This window comes from Gopherus flavomarginatus, chromosome 9 (assembly GCF_025201925.1).
Source record: "Gopherus flavomarginatus isolate rGopFla2 chromosome 9, rGopFla2.mat.asm, whole genome shotgun sequence".
NCBI classification, from domain to species: Eukaryota; Metazoa; Chordata; order Testudines; family Testudinidae; genus Gopherus; species Gopherus flavomarginatus.
This window is the reverse complement of record NC_066625.1, coordinates 3003337-3020838: the sequence shown is the minus strand read 5'-3', so window position 1 is coordinate 3020838 and position 17502 is coordinate 3003337. Positions and strand designations below refer to the sequence as shown.

Sequence of the window (17502 nt, the reverse complement as noted above, 5' to 3'; positions counted from 1 at the left end):
AGAGTGTGGCCCCAAATCCTAAATGGGGTACCTAAATTCTACTGCAATATGAAAGAGAGTCACTGATTTTAACCAATTATGAAACCTTGTTTCCAGAAGTTATATACAACTTTAAAGTGTCCTACAAACAGTCTTTATTACAGGTCTCTGTGCACAGGCAAGTTATGAAACATGTACCATAAACAGGCTTAATTTATTAATCCGTCAAATAGCCTATTCCCACAAAAATTCCTTTGTTCAGAGTATGGTTTGTATGTCCACACCATCAGTAATACACCTAAAAACAATTCAAGTACCTAACAAAAACAGTCAGCTTTAGTCAATCTCAAGTGAACTGCATTAATCTATTACGTAGAAACAGCTTGTTAGCACTTTCTCTCTGAATAGCTATTTCAGCAGATTAAAATCATTCCTATTTTAAGATTCTGTGAGAATGAGCTGGTATTAAAAATTTTTAGCTCAGAAACCACAGAATTCTTCTGTAGACCTGGCACGGTCTATAAGGGAACTGAGGTCAGCTTAATGCCGCCACTCAGGGGTGTGGATTTTTCACATCCTGACCAACAGTGAAATTGACCTAATCTTCTAGTGTAGACCAGGCTTTATAAAATAGATTGAAGTTACCCTAGAATCTTCAAAAACTAGAGCGGTAGTTAAAGAATGACTCTGGTGGCTGAAAGGCTGTGGCCAGTCAGGCATTCCGATATGAAGCCCTTGTAACATTAACAAATGAAGGCTTATACCCTCCATGCCAAAATTTAGCCTTTTCACCATCTTTTTAAAAAGCATTAATACACGAATTGCACCTGCTTCTCAAATTGCAAGTGTTCATATTAAGAAATTTATAAAACACTCCCAAAAGCTCTCAGGGTGCTGAACAAGCATAGAGGCAACCTTAAAATTACAAAGTGGGTAAACAAAAAAAACAGAACAATGATTTTGTTCAATAGTTATTGAATGAGATCTGTCTTGAGCCGGCAACATTTCTCATAGCTTGTATCAGAGAACTAAACACTTTACACAGTGTCTACCCAATAATGGATTGTCAGTTGTAGAAAGTCTGCAAAACAACAATTTAAAACCATCACTTTTTGACAAGCACATTTTAAACATTCCACTACAAGAGGCAGAAAAATTTTTATTGGAGAAAAAAATATTGTCAAGTGAAGGGAAATAGTAAAGACCTGACACTGAATATTGAGGACGTGTAAAATTATGAATGGCATTTTCTGCCAGCTACTGAGGGACTAAAAACCAACAGAAACCAGGTCTGCTCTGGTAAACCAACAAAAAAAAGACGCACCACCACACACAGTTGAGGAAAATGAACCCATTAGTCCAAAACTTCACATACAGAAGGTAAATAATAAGAGGGATGCATGCAGATACTTGTAATGATTGCACTCTACTCACTGCTACATGGCATCCCCTTCTGGGGGTTAGCTCTGCCTGGTTCCACGTCCCCTTTCTTCCCTTCCACCATTGCTGCTCTCCTCCAACCTCACAGCAGAGCAGCGGACCGCCCGCCGGCATCACTGCGGCAGCTCTACCGGAGCCTTTCCAGCAGCGGACCATCCGCCGGCATGACTGCGGTAGGTCCACCGGACCCGCGGGGGGCGGCGAAATGGCCGTCCGCCTACGACGTCAGAAACCCTGGTGCCGCTCCTGGTGAGGACACAGCAGAGCTGCTTCAGGGACTCGCCCCTCTGGCCAGGTCACACTGATTTTCCCTTCAAGGGAAGCCTTTCCAAGTCTCTATGCACAAGCAGTGTCAGGCATTCCTCACGCCCCCTGCCCTTTGTCATTCCCGCAGTGACTCAGGCAGTCTTCCCATTCACTGCCCCAAGCAATAAGACTCTGCAGTGGAGGGTGCGGGAACCCAGGCCTGCCCTCCGTTCTGGGTTCCAGTCAAGGGCCTTACAGTGAGCAGTTACCGTCTGGGTCCTCACCAGGAGCGGCGCCAGGGTTTCTGACGTCGTAGGCGGACGGCCATTTCGCCGCCCCACGCGGGTCCGGTGGACCTACCACAGTCATGCCGGCGGACGGTCCGCTGCTGGAAAGGCTCCGGTAGAGCTGCCGCAGTGATGCCGGCAGGTGGTCCGCTGGTCTAAAGGCTTCGGTGGAGCTGCCGCAGGCATGACTGCGGTAGGTCCGCTGGAGCCTTTAGACCAGTGCACCGTCCGCCGAAATGCCTGCGGCAGCTCCACCGGAGCCTTTCCAGCAGCGGACCGTCCGCCGGCATGACTGCAGTAGGCCCACCGGACCCGCGTGCCGCCCCCCTGGCAAAATAGTGCCCCCCCAAAATTCTGGCGCCCTAGGCCATTGCCTAGGTTGCCTAAATGGTAGCGCCGGCCCTGGTCCTCATCAACCTTACTGCTCTCTTGCCAGGACTACTTCCTATTGCACCTCTTTAAGCTCTTCCTTGCCAACCTTCTTAGTCAGGCCCCTCTCTCAGGCCTACTAGCTAAAGGCTTCCTTCCTGCCACCCTCTCTCAATGGTGCCTCAGCATCGCTTCGGTGCTTTAAGCGTAGCCAAGCCCTACACTTTTTTTTTTTCTTTGAACAGCCAATAACCCTCTTAGCACTAGAAGAGTCACGTATGAAGCAGATCCTTTGGGACGTTCCAGAAGAAATGCATATTTGAATGGCTGATGAAAAAGCTACAGCAGTGCAGAGATATTAAAGATAGTAAATCTGAGTGACTATTAGGTTATTATTCTCACAAAAACTATTCTTTTATCAGTGTCTCAAGTCAAGTAAATACAGCATGTTCTCTCGCAGATTGTCAAAACGGAGTTTGGCATATAGTGCTTTCTCTCCTGAAGAACTGTTAACCAAGAAGCATCATTAACAGAATGACAGAGCAAGCCAGAGGTACTTCGCCAGACAGTCTTAGGCTGTCCACACTACCACTTATGTTGGCAAAACTTGTGTCATTTCAGGGTATGAATATTTCATCCCTCCAAGTGACAGTTACACCAGCATAAGTGGTAGCATGTATAGCACTATGTTGGCCGGAGAGCTTCCCCTGCCAACATAGTTACAGCCATTCGTCAACAGGAGAGCTCTCTCCCTTCTGCATAGAGCAGCTACACAAGAGATCTTACAGCTGTGCCACTGTAAGCTCTCTAGAGTAGACAAAGCCTTAAATTCTCTCTGCTGTTCCTATTTGGAAGAATTAACTAGGCTCCCTAGCAGATCTACAGTTAAGGCTGAATTGATATCTACCTTTAAAAACAGGAGTAAATTCCCTCTGTAACTCGAAGTCTTTAAATCACGATTTGAGAATTTCAGTAACTTAGCCAAAGGATATGGGTCTACAGGGGTGGGCGGGCAGGCAAAATTCTGTGCCCTGCAATGTGCAGGAGATCAAAGTAGACTGTCATTATGGTCCCTTCTGGCCTTGAAGTCAGTCTATTTCATATTTGATATAGTCTCCAAATTTAAACCTTTTCAGAGGAAATTCCCCATAGCATCTTATTCATTGTTACTTTAATGTAAGGAATTGCTAAATTGTAGAAGATGAAGTATGTTAGATAAGCAGAAGGTCTTACTGCAAGAAGTAGATCCAAACTGAAATCACATAATGGATACACATTTCCCCAACATGAATAATTTAGAGTTTCTATTGCTTATAAATGCATTTTAATAGCACATGTACTATATTGCTTCAGTGCACTCAAATGGTCCTGAAAATAAGTGTATACAGTATTGTTGAAGCTGTGTTGGAACCAGGATATTAGAGGGACAAAGGGGGAGAGGTGTTAACTGGCCATTTCAGCTTGAAGGGTCCCTTGAAATGTGTTTACTTATGCTAAACACTCTGTTCCACCTTGTATGTAGGTGTGACACAGTACAGTTCCCAGACCTGAAGAGCTCTGTGTAAGCTTGAAAGCTGGTCTCTCTAACCAAAAGAAATTGATCTAATAAACAATATTACCTCACCACCACCACCCCTCTCACTTTGCCTCTGGAAATGAGTAGGTTTGCAGATATGAAGAAACTTATTCCACTCTGGTTTGGTGTGGAGAGGACAGACTGAAAGGATAATCTGATATCAGGTATTCATGAGCTGCTCTATTTGCTTACACAAGTAGCAGATTCAGACTTCCTACACGGATATACATCTTAAGAGGTTGACTAATATCCTTCAAAACTAGCATGGGTAACTAAAGTTTCATGCTGAAATCAATGTGTTAGTCTCTAAGGTGCCATAAGTACTCTTGTTCTTTTTGCGGGTACAGACTAACACGGCTGCTACTCTGAAACCTGATACTAAGGCTATGTCTACACTGCACTTTCGTTGGTAAAACTTTTGTCGCTCAGGAGTGTGAAAAAAAAACAAACACACCAAAACCATACATCTCTGACCAAAAAGTTTTACTGACAAAAAGTGCTGGTGTGGACAGCACTTTAGGCAGTTTTATTGAGTTGTCAGGAGAGCTCTCTCCTATGAGCAAAGAGCAGCTACATCGCATGCCTTACAGTGGCAAGGCTTTAGTGGCATGGCTGTGCTGCTGTAAGCTACACAATGTAGGCACAGCCTAAGAACAACATACATTATCGTTTCAGGCAATAATGCTTGTTGTTCCTTGGACACTGACAGTAACAATGTTCCACACTGCCATGTAGAAAACAGATTCTATTAATCCCCTTTGCTACTAGCAGAAGAGTGATTTAGAGGCAATGAGCATCTGATGTCACTCAATAGCCACTTGTCAATTTAGTGATTCATGTTAGCATTAAACAGAATTTGCACAGATCTAGAGTTTGGCAATCATATGAACGGACTCAAGAGTGTCTTAAGGAAAATGAGCTCTTCAGGATTTCAGACAGCTCCCCTAAACAATCTTTTACACAACAGAGGTCTAACTTCATTCTCATTCACTGAGCAGCACCTGAGCTCCAACTGGAGACAGCATGGAATATATACAAGTTAAAGGTTATATAAAACACACATTTTTAACTTAGTATTTGTGATACTGATATTCATAATACCTGTGCTTGAGAAAACGCTCTCTTATGTTACCATATGGGCTGAGACTGAACATGGATGAAAAGTATACATATTTAAAAAAGCAGCTAAGTGAACTTCATGGGCTAAAACCAGAACAGATTATTCTTGCAGAAGTACACAGCTCTAATATAAAGAGCTTTTCTCAACACAACCAGAAAGTTTGGTTATCAGCGAGTGGGTTTTTGTGCATGTTTTGAGATACCTGTCCCAGGATCCCCTATGTCAGCTTCGAGTCCTGTGCAAATAGATTTCTCCACTGGGCCATCAGCTTATGGAATGCTCAATGTAGACTTATTTCAAGACAAATTTTTCCATTGACAAAATGAGCCTGCATCCTAATCCACAGTTTCATACTATACAAATCAGAGTAGCAAAAGGGTGGTCCAAGGAGGACACCATTAGGTTTTACACATAACAGAATGAAGGACCAGACTTCCAAAATGTAGGCCCATGAACAGGCAGTCTAGAACCAGCACCATCATCACAGGTGCATGCTCTTTCACTGAAGACATTCAGAAATACTAAGGGTTTGTTTACACTACACAGCTATGTCACTACAGCTGTGCTGCTAAAAGTCAGGTAGTGTAGCCGCTGTTTGTTGGCTCTCCTGCCAACAAAAAACTTTGACCCCCAATGAGCAGCGTTTGTATTGTCTGAAGGAGAGCAGTCCTGCCGACAACACGCTGTTCACACTGGCACTGGTTGTGACAAAACTTGTGTTTTTTTTATTTTTTGGGGGGAGGGGGGTTTAAACACCTCTCAAAGACAAGTTTTGTCATTCAATTGCCAGTGTAGACATAGTCTTAGTTTTCAAAATAGTGTAAAATACCAGTGAAAGATTAATGCTCTTATCTGTCTCCTTCAAAAAAAGTACATAATACTGAATAAATAAAAGCAGTATTAAGGTGAATAGTAGGCATTGAGGTGTACGTTAAATCATTAAGAGGGAAAATACACTCCTAAATGTGTTTAGGCTACTAGTGAGTGGTAGCCTGAGTATCCAGTTTCTGAATGCTATTTAATACTGGAAATTAACTGTTTAACAGAACTGTGTATCATTATGGATGAAAAACTGATTTAGTCAGGAGTTACTGACAAGTACTTTGTAACAAGCAATATTTAAGAGTAACACTAAATGCCAATTTAGATCAATAAAATGACAACATATTCCTGATTCCACCTTGTACCTTGACTGCCAAATGGCTTGGAGAACTACTAACTATTGCTTAGCACAGGGGTAGATAACCTATGGCACGGGTGCAGAAGGCGGCATGTGAGCTGATTTTCAGTGGCACTCACACTGCCTGGGTCCTGGCCACTGGTCCAGGGAACTCTACATTTTAAAGGAAGCTTCTTAACATTCTGAAACCTTATTTACTTTACATACAACAGTAGTTTGGTTATATATTATAGACTTATAGAAAGAGACCTTCTAAAAAGGTTAAAATGTATTATTGGCACACGGAACCTTAAATGAGAGTGAATAAATGAAGACTCAGCACACCACTTCTGAAAGGTTGCCGACCTCTGGCTTAGCATAATCATTTTTGTCCTGGGTGTGAGCTATTAAAAGATACATTAGAACACTTCTGTTGAGTCAGACTGATGTCATGTGTGCAGGATAATGAAACACACTCCACTTGTATAGGAGAGCTTGCTCTAAGAGGAGAACTAAGTGGGATGCAGCTGCAGTAACTGTTGTCCCATCTCCTATAAGGCAGGTGGTTTGTGGTGAAATCTGGAAGGCAAGTTATTCAGATTTGCAGTCTGTATTCTAAGAGACCAAGACCATTATTTAATACTAGATAATATCTCTGCCAATGCCAAGAAACACATGTACCTGTCAACCTAAAGTTTAAGATTTACATCTGCTAAGATCATTTTCCAGGAAAACTGGTCTGATCCTGACACCTCCTAGTTTGAATTTGATGGTAAATGCATCCTAAAAACACCAAGAGAATTACTGGGAACAGTAGTGATACAGATCGGTCTCTGGAATCAGGAAAGAAACCACAGTGATGAGTAACATTCATTAGACATGAAGTCTAATAGTTTTAATAACTGCAAACCTGTTTCTCAAACTAAATAGCACATCCTTGAAAATACCCTTATGAAATCATTTTTCAGATGAGTGTAGGTCAAGTGCACATTTGTATTCATATCACTTGAACAAACCTTCATACTGACTTTACTTTCAGAACATAATTTGTTGAGATAATTACAACTATAAAACCAAATTTTGACAACTACACCAAACCTCATTTTTTCTTTAGGCACTACCATACTTCAAACCCTGGTCAGAGAGTCTATTGGTTCTGGACACAAAAAGAATTAGTATTTTAACACGGAAGCAAGAGAACCTTTACAGTTACTTCTAACTTCACTTCAGGTTCCACCTGGCAGAATCAATGTCTGATCACGGGGAGTCAAGGGCAAACAAACAAACAATCTTAGTCACTATTTCATTGTCTCTTGAAACTCTTGAGAGAGAAGATAGCAGAGTATTTGGAGTTTACAGAATTTTCTGCATTTTACTTAAAATTAAATCATGATTGCCTATTCAGCTAAATAGAAGTGAAACTAAGCGCATGCATTTGTCATTGTAGGACATGCAGAATATAGAAACCACTTATCTCGAAGACTGAGGCCAATCTGGTATCCAAACCAAAGTAAATGCCAGGATGACAGAAAGATGGGCAATAATTTAATATGCAAATTCCATACCAGAAAATCTCAGTTTCATATATGATACCACCAATTAAAAGTTAATACATAATCTCATAAGATAGTGTAAACAAAATAAATCAAGCCATACAACTATCTAAAAGCCCTGCAAATATCTGAATTGGCAAAAATGAGACTATTGAGGTAAGGACTTCTGTAAATTATTAATTCTAAAAAGTTGAAAAATTCTATAATGATATACTGTCAGCTGTGACTCGCAGATACAGTATGCAGCTAACCCACATGAAAAACACAGATCCAATTCCCCTCTGAGCTATGGCCAAAATGCCAACCTAAGCAAAATGTCTCTTGGAAACAGCTTCAAGGTCCTGGAGTTGAGGCTTCAGATTAAAAAGAGAAAGTGTTAACTTAAGTTGATTATTGTAACATGTAAAGTTGAAGACTTTATCTACATCTTGTATTGCCATTTCACCCTTAACTGTAGCAACACTGAAGACACTGCCACATAACGATGTCCTGGTAAACAAAGGCAATTAAATCAATAAGATATAAAATCAGTTTAGATGTGATATTAAATTGTAATTCAGTTTCTTCAGAGGATTAATTTTAATCAACTACAATAAGAAATAAAATTGGTGGGTATATGTAAAAACAAGGTGTTAGGCAGTAGCCAGGAGTATTCCCATCTACAATTCCTGATTTAAATCCTCAGAGCAAACACACACAAATTCCTCAGTGTTTTAGAATGCCAAATCTCAATGCATTCCAGATCATGGACACTAGATTACATTCTCAGTTTATTACTAGAAAGATTAGCACAGGGAGACAAACTGTAGCCAGCTGGCTCAGACTGATGTTCAATTTTTATATTAACATAGAATCCAAGTAAGAGACTGAAAAGCTAAAGCTATTACACACTCAACATGCTACTAAAACTATCAAGTTTTAAAAACATGGGAAATTTTTAATGATGCAGTTAGCCTGTGAAACTCATTGCCACTATAGGAAGGCCAAGAACTGAGTAGGATTCAAAAACAGAATGGGCCTTGATATGGTGGTAACAAGAACATCCAGAATAATGCTAATGCAGATTAAAAATTTTAGAAAGGATGTAACACTTTCTTCAAAGCATAAAACATCTTTCTCTGAAGAGGGCTAAGGTGTTGCTTCCTGTAATGGCAGGTTATTTTATTATAATTGTCAAGTAAGGAGTTACTTGCAACTTCCTCTGAAGTAGCTGATACTGTCCATTATCAGATATTGACATTAGAGGGGAGACCACTGATATCATCCAGTATGGCAATTTCTATGTCTCTTTCCTGAGCAACATGTTAGCACAATTTTTACTAACACCTTTTCACTTAGGGCATGGCTACACTTGCAGGTGTAGAACGCTTTGAGTTAAACCCGCCTTCGTAGAGCGCAGTAGGGAAAGCACTGCAGTCTGTCCGCACTGACCGCTTCAAGCACACTGGCGTGGCTACATTTGCAGCCCTTGCAGTGGCAGTGGGAGCGGTGCATTATGGACATCTATCCCAGAATGCAAGTGACTGCAACATGCTTTTCAAATCGGGGGATGGGATGGGGTGGAGTGTGTTGTGTGTATGTGAGGGGAGAGAGAGTGAGGTTTTTTTGGGGGGGGGGGGGCTAAGAGCATGTCAGCATGCTGTCTTGTAAGTAGCAGATAAGCAGCCGGCTGTCAGAAACAGAGCTTTCAAACGGCATATCCGCATTCCTACAATGAGTTCAAAACAATGAGAAGAGTGGCCACTTAAGCGGATTATGGGACATTTCCAGAGACTGATCAGAGTGCAGTAATGCAACACCTTGTCCACACTGACGCCCCAGCGCTCCAGCGGGGACGCAGCAAACATTGTTCCACTCACTGGGGTGGAGTACCAGCAGCGCTCTAGCCGCGGAGTAAGAGCACTCTACGTGCCTTGCCAGTGTGGACGGGGAGTGGGCTAGTGCGCCCAGGGCTTTTTTATTGCACTGTAACTCACAAGCGTAGCCAAGCCCTTAGAGAGGTTCCCCACCTTTGCCCCTTTCTTCAGTTATTTTAAAATGCAGTAACTAATCATGGCTCTTCAAGTTCTGTCCATTTCATGCAGAGTTACTCCTTTCCAGGGCTGCATTACTTGCAGCAAGCCATCAGTTAAAAACACTGAAAAATAAGGCATTCCACAAGAGTTAGGAGTGGTTGTTAGACTACCAAAATGAAGTGGGGAACCTAACACCATCCTCCAGTGAAGTCTGAAGGATAATTACTGCAGAACATCTAAAACCAGGCAAATTAGTGATTTTGGTATTCTGCTCCACTTAACTCTCCCCTCCTCAATTATCATCTCTCAGCTCCTTCAGGGCTTTTGTAATTCCATATCCCTCTTTCAATTTATTTACAGGCATACTTCCTAGGTGTGTCACTTTTCTACTCTAATACAGTCTTTCCCTGTTGCTACTTTCATTGCTCCACTAAGTTGCTGCTTCTCCTGTGCTCTTGTTTTACCCATCCTATATGTTTGACCCAAGAAGCAGAAACTAATCCCCCTCCCCCATGACTTCCCACTGTATTCTCATAGTTATAATTTACTTTGATCTAGTTAATGTTTCAAGTGACCATTCTGCTGCAGCATCAGAAGCTATTTCCTAGCACAGAGGATGCCTGCAGCTGAAGAAGCACTATCAGAGCTCCAGCAAGCAGACAAAGTTGTAGATAAGAGAACAGATGCATTTCCAAAAGAAAGATATGATCGTTTTAGGTAAGGAATACATACCACCATACTGACTGCAGGAAAGGCCTTTCATACCCCTGGAAAGGTTAACTGTGTGGATTCCAAGCTATCTTTGAAGAAAAGGCCATCGTTAGCACTAGTCAGCTAAAAGTAGACATTTTTCTTATAACAGTTGATTCTACTGAAAAATGGATGACACTCAGTTGCTATGTAAGGTAAGGGGAAGTTGTACATACAACAACCAGATGTTATTTTTCAGAGTGTGGGAACATCTGCTCAAGAGGTAGTTATTGCTGTCTATCCTTTTGTTAAAGCAGCAAAGAGTCCTGTGGCACCTTATAGACTAACAGATGTGTTGGAGCATGAGCTTTTGTGGGTGAATACCTACTTCGTCAGATGCATGCAGGACTCTTTGCTGCTTTTACAGATCCAGACTACCACAGCTACCCCTCTGATACTATCGTTTTGTTGTCTTTTCACATGATCAACTTTTCTGTTAGGGTGTCATATAGTGGTTCCCTTTAAATGATGCCTTGAGGAAAATCTTAACATTTTAAGTAAGTCTTTAAAACGGTGTTTCCTAAGGTTCAGTGCGGTGTTGTACATAGTCAAGCCTCAATTTTTCTCATGTCATACGTTATGTTTGTGGAGATACACTTCAGTCACGTTTTTCCAGAGTCTGCAAGGAGCCTGAAACAATAGCTTTAAGGTGTGACTTGCTCCATTTATTTTAAAGGGCATCCATTCAAATCCAAACAGTTTAAATATCAACGTTGTAACTTAATTAACAGCTTATCAAAGCACGTAAAAAAGCAAATGTTATACTATGAAGATTTCCACAACCACTCATTTTGAAGCCAGAAGTGGATGGGCTTGGGAGATACCACCACACCTTCCCACCTACCCCGCATCCAAGAAGCAGCCCAGCAGGAGGATATCTAAGATGCACCAAAGGAAAGCCAAGCCAGAGGAGCTCGTAGGCATTCTTTGAGGGGGTGGGGGGGGGGGAAGAAAGAAGAGTATTTCCACTTCAACATGTTCTGCATTGTATCAGAAGGGTAGCCATGTTAGTCTGGATCTGTAAATAGTGACAGAGTCCTATGGCACCTTATAGACTAACATTTTCTGAATGAGGTACAATGGTGATGTCTATTAAAGTATGTCAGACATCATAGTAAAAAAAAGTCAGTTCTTGCTTCCACCTAATGGAAGCAAGAGGGAGGGATAGCTCAGTGGTTTGAGCATTAGCCTACCAAACCCAGGGTTGTGAGCTCAGTCCTTGAGGGGGTCATTTAGGGAACTGGGGTAAAAATCTGTCTGGGGATTGGTCCAGCTTTGAGCAGCAGGTTGGACTAGATCACCTCCTGAGGTCCCTTCCAACCCTATGATTCTCTTAATATTTGGGGGGAGGGATAGCTCAGTGGTTTGAGCATTGGCCTGCTAAACCTAACGTTGTGAGTTCAATCCCTGAGGGGACCATCTGGGACAAAAATCAATACTTGGTCCTGCTAGTGAAGGCAGGGGGCTGGACTCAATGACCTTTCACGGTCCCTTCCAGCTCTATGAGATAGGTATCTCTCTCTAATAATATCACCACACATTCTGCAGAAATAAGTGGAAGCTTTCTTGGTGATTTTTCAGTCATTCCATTTAATATGGATTTAAAAAGGAATAACCATGAGTTTTCAGTTAACAAAATTTATTTTCCCTGATCAGTGCTTTGCAACTCCCTAAACTGATAAGTCTGCAAAACATGCATGTTTATAGTTGGCAAGCATACCAATGCTAATAAGAACCCCAAGACTATTGCTCTGATCTAAACTAAAGCTGGAACTGTAGTTGACTCAGTCTGCCCTCATAATCCCTGGCTAAAGGTATAACCACTATGGCCAATGATCAAGTTGCACTGTCCAAAGCGTGAAGTACTTCTTTTCTTCCCTAATGTCCCTACTTTCATTTAATTCTTTATGCTATTTGAAAAAACAAGTGGTTTAATTCTCTTTGGAAAAAGAGTCCATGCCTGCAGCCCCGCACTCACGAGAAACCTACAATAGGAAAAGTCAGTATGAGTGAGCAAAAAGCTGATAAGGAAAAGTTTCCATTTAAAGCGTACACGGAATTATGGTAAACAGAACGAAAAGTTAAGAAATAGCTTGATAATTCCCTTTAATTTTGGACCTCATGACATGTTAATTTTCATAACTTTCATGTCATTTTCAACTTTTTCCACTATGAGAAAGTTATTCTGTACATTTGTTTATATTTTAATGAAGCCAGTGACTCCACTAATCCAGGCACAGACTATTAACACAGCAACAGGCTACCTGGCAGAGGAATGTGACTTATAATCATGCTTATGGTTACCACACCCTGAGAATACCAGTAATGAAACAACTTTGATAGCTGCAGCTTCCATTGGACTCTAGCAATAAAAACATTTTTCAACTGCAATAGCCAAAGATCACCTTCAAGGTTGAAACCTCTACTCCCGTACAGATTGCTACATATAGTTAACAAGATTTCATGCACTCTTTCCATACGTATTTTCTAAAGTGAGAGTTGTATATGGCATTTGTTGGGTCTAAGTAATTCCATATTTTTATATCTATATCTATCTCAATAGCACCAAGAAGCCCCATTTAAGATCAGGCCCATTGTTCTACAAACTGTACCAACACTAGATATGATCCTACCTGAAAAAGCTAATATCTTAAGATGAGAAGTGAAATGAAGATGTGGGACAGGGAAGTGAGAATGGAAGAGGTTTGAAAAAATCTCCATTTTATAATCACAAATAAAGAACCAGCTAACACTGTATCCCCCTCAAGCCATCATTAGTTGACATTTCTTATTTGTTTTATGTAGAAGTGCATCCTGAAGGGAAAGCACATAGTTTTAAGTACCCTGTAAAGGATGAGACAGGAGTTGAGCCTTGTTCCAGGCCAACTTTCAGCTAGAAAAAGCAGAACTCAAACAAGAAATAAGTTACTCTAAAAGATACAAATCTATCTTAAAAGAACATTAAATCACATTTCAGTATGTACAGATGACACAAAGTTATGCTTAGGTATGTGAAACTAGGCCAAAGACCTTCCAAAAGGTCTAAGCCAATAAAACAAACCAAAAAACTAAATTAGTGACATTTATGCCTACGGAAACTTACACTTTGGTTACTGCAGAGGCCTAACTTCTCTGCCAATTAAGACTGACCCTTATTTGTGCAGTCTGAGCTTTCTTGAAAAATATCAAATAGAATTAAAAAGAGAGTAAAGTATAAACAAAATTTATCAAAAAATTAAGGAAATGAAAGTGAAAGAGTTAAACAAAATATGAAAAGGAAGTGTAGAATGCAAACAGTTTTGTAGGAACTTTGCGTAGCCCAGCTTATAAATCAAAACACTGTACTGCCATATTTACAGCCAATCCAGGTGGTAAAAAAATTTCCTTACATTTTTTTTTGCCTCAGTATAACATACCTCCAATAGATTAAAGTTTTTGCTTTCTGTGTTCATACATGTCAAATTATACTATTGAAACAATATACTGATAGGCCAAAATACAACTGAGAAGCAACATTTTACACAAGCTAGCTTTAAACTCTCAGCACTGCTGAGATGGCAACATTTAATCACATCTAAGAAACACAGGACCCACTGCACATTTTTTCTACTTTCTGTTTTATATTTGTGTTAGCCAATCGCATAAATCAGAAGTGATAACATATATGAAAAGAGTATAAAGTCCTAGACGATATGATAAAGCATAGCATAAAAAAATAGAATTTCTACACCCCCAATTTCATGAAGCAGCATTTCCAAAGTCACTTTCAGTATCGATAAAGGAGGATAACAGTATATTTGTGTGGAACAACAGGAGATCAAGTTCGCCTGGTGTCCAGAAGAAATTAAGTTTCTTAAGTTACTAAAGTAGTGTAAGAGCCACAAAATAGTTTCTGTAGTAGAACTGCTGGAACCAGTGAGGTCACAGTGTACTCCAGATGTTGAGGATATCTGTCTGGCCTTGTTCACCTCCCGTACATTGTACCAGACCAAATTCCGAGGGGTGCTACCTCCTACGAACAGCGTGCCCCAAGCTGTCCTGAGACACGCCACCTAAGGACTGCGTCTCGAAATCAAGTCCGCCTCACAAAACACCCCCAAGTCTTTCACTCAGTCAGCCACGCAGGGCCCCTCCGCCAAGAGCTGGCGAGCACCAGCGCTCTGAGGGAAGCGGGGAGCCGATCGAGCTGGGAGCAGCAGCCCAGGTACCGCGGCGCTCACATCCTGGCCAGGTCCGCGACCCCTCAAACCCGCCCCTCCGGCACAGCGCGGCGAGCGCGCGCGCGCCCAGGGCGATGTCACTGGCAGCTCAAAGGAGGGACGACCCCCGCCGCCCGCTAAGGGGAGGGGGCGGGCCCGGCCCCCGGACCGAGCTCCGGCCGCCCGGGCTCTCGGAGGGCAGCGAGCGCCGCCGGAGGTTTCCGGGTAGGGCGCATCTCCCGGGACCCCGGGCGGGGTGAGGGGGCTCCCGGGCTCCTACCTGCCCACGGTCTGGTTGGCCAGCAGCCTCATGCGGTTGAACTGCTTCTTCATGGCGGCGGCGGCTCCTGTCCCTGCGCCTCCCGGGAAACGCTGCGGCCAGACCCGGGCTCGTCCCTGCTCCCTGCGGCAGCCCTAACACCGAGCGCCGCTCCCCCACCGGAAACCACCGCCACTTCCGGCTCCGCCTTCCCCGTGCAGGGCGAGTCACGTGGGCGCCGGCGTCATGTGACCGCTCCGGCGCCTGCCATGCGGACAACATCCGGGTCCTGAGGAAGGGAGGGGCGAAGAGACCCGGATGGGGGTCACCTAGTGGGAGATTGACGTGAGGCCCGGATGTTGCCATCACGCGGTGACGGGGGAGCCATTTTGTGCCCCTTCGAGCTGGGGCGGCGGTGTCCTGGCCAGGAGCCGGGGCAGCCTGAGCCCCGCCTAGGGCAGCGCGCCGAGTCCTGCAGGCGGGGCCAGGTGCTGTGCAGGGGGAGGCGCAGCGGGGTCACTTACCCCAGCCTGTGGGGCGGGACAGCAGTGTGCCCCCTTCCTCTTCGGGTCACCTCCCCCTGGGGGCCTTGCGCCGCCCCTGCTTGGCTGGGAGTTTCCTTTCAGGCCACCCAGCCTACGCGTCCCTTGGCATTTAAATAATGAGGGACTCGCCACACCGGCCCCCTCCTTTCCTGAGATCCTCATTCGTTATCATTAGTGATAACGAGCATCTTCATTCGTCAGGGGCATTTTCTGCTGCTTTTTGCAGCACTCAGCAACTCTCAGTTTTCTTATAGAGAGATGGAAAAATAATGGATGGCTGCAGGAGCGGTGCCAGGGTTTTTGGCTCCCTAGGCGGAGGTCTTTCCGTGCTCCAGGGCATTGGTGGCAATTCTGCAGGGGCGGGGCAGTCCTTCCGCAGCTCCCGGTCTTTGGGGCACTTTGATGGCGGGTCCTCGAGTGAGCGAAGGAGCTGCCACAGAATTGCTGCCGAAGACCCGGAGTGTAGAAGGACCCCCCGCTGCTGAATTGCCGCCAAGGGTGGCAAAATGCCGCCTCTCAAATCCTAGCGCCCTAGGTGACCGCCTAGGTTGCTTAAATGGAAGCGCCGGCCATGGATGCCTCTTGTAACAAGGAGCTGTTGGCAACCCTAAGTAGTTTTTAGCAGGGTGCAGTAATGTTGGAGAACAGGCTTCTGCAGGAAGTGAATGTGAGCAGAACATAATTTCTGTGGCATGCAGTTTGGCCAGGACACTAGGCTCAAGACTTGCCGGAAGTGCAGTCTTTAATATCCACAAGTGTTTACCAGCTTATTTTACACCCTAAAGTTGCACCATTCTCTCAACAGTACTTGCTCTAACAAAACAAATGCATTAGCTTTAGTACTGACCTAGAGAGAAACCTACATATTGAAACACCAACATCACTTCTTTCTGCACATTGGGTTTCTCTGGTGTGTTTCACTAAGAATCTGTATTTAAAAAAATAGAAATGCATACAGCCTTATGTAGCAAAAGTAGAAATCTAGTATAATAACATTTGTGCAGTAGTAGTCCTCTGTGGCTCTCAAAAGAGATGATAGATATTCAACAGCTATTGATGAAACCTTGTGAAACAGGCAAATATCTTGATTTTACAGATCAGGACATAGAGCAAGACACAGATAGAGCTGGAAGCACAAACCATGATGACTGCTTGCTTTCCAAGCCATCCTGTCCTTTAGCCACAAAACCACTGTTTTCCTAAGTGACAGTATTATTTTATTATTTGTGTTACAGTAGTGTTTAGAGGCACCAGCTGAGACCAGGGCACCATTGTGCTCCTTACTATAGTAAGAGGGTTTACAATCTAATGACAAGAAACACAAAAGGTGTAAGTGGAAACAGAGTGGGAAGTGGCTTGCTCAAGTTACCCTGCAGGTCAGGAGCAATACTGGAATAGACCAGGTCTCCTGATTCCCATTCCAGTGCCTTATTCACTGGACCACTTTGAATCCCAAATACAAAGTGAATTGTGAACAGGTAGGTCATTTTTTTAAATTTAGAGGCTGTACTATCCCCCTGCAGGTTACAAGTAAATCCCATTGATGTGAAGTGTAGATAGATTCCCAGCACAAAGTCACTTGTAATCAATTGAAGTGTAAGGAGAATCATGCCCTAGGGAGGTAAAAAGGATTCTGCAACATAAAGCTTTAGTAGCATCAGGTCTGTAATACAGGCACTGCTGATCACATAAAGTTTGCAGAAGTGTACGCACTTAGAGAAAACTGATTTTTCCTCTCTTGTGGTCTGACTTTTGGAGGATGAGGCTAGTCAGTCCTGCTATTAACGGAATATTATCATTTAATGCTTGTGAGCAGCTAGGACTACAACTCCCAGAAGCCCCTGCGGCGCGCTGACCTTTAATGGGCGGCGCTTGTTAGCTTTCCCACGTTCCTGTTGGATCGATTTGAGTTGGCAGTACAACTGGCCAACAGCAGCTCCTTTCGTCACGCGGCTGATCGCCTCTGGCCAATGGGAGGCGGGGAGGCCCAGTGGGCGGGGGCTCG

At 43.3% G+C, this 17502-nt stretch overlaps 1 protein-coding gene across 6 annotated transcripts in view; it reads right to left on the bottom strand.

Moving 5' to 3' along the window:
- ARHGAP17 (Rho GTPase activating protein 17) overlaps positions 1-15149 on the bottom strand; it is a 69434-nt gene extending 54285 nt beyond the window's left edge. For 5 of the 6 annotated variants that reach the window (XR_007776385.1, XM_050968562.1, XM_050968566.1 and 2 more), the window contains exon 1: positions 14974-15149. Coding sequence is in view for 5 of the 6 variants with exons in the window: in XM_050968562.1 (XP_050824519.1) it covers positions 14974-15026 (53 nt within the window). In the remaining variant the exon portion in view is untranslated. Of the gene's footprint in view, positions 1-14714; positions 14734-14973 lie in introns of those variants that run through there. The other variant, XM_050968563.1, reaches the window with a different exon arrangement.
- Positions 15150-17502: the final 2353 nt, after the last annotated feature.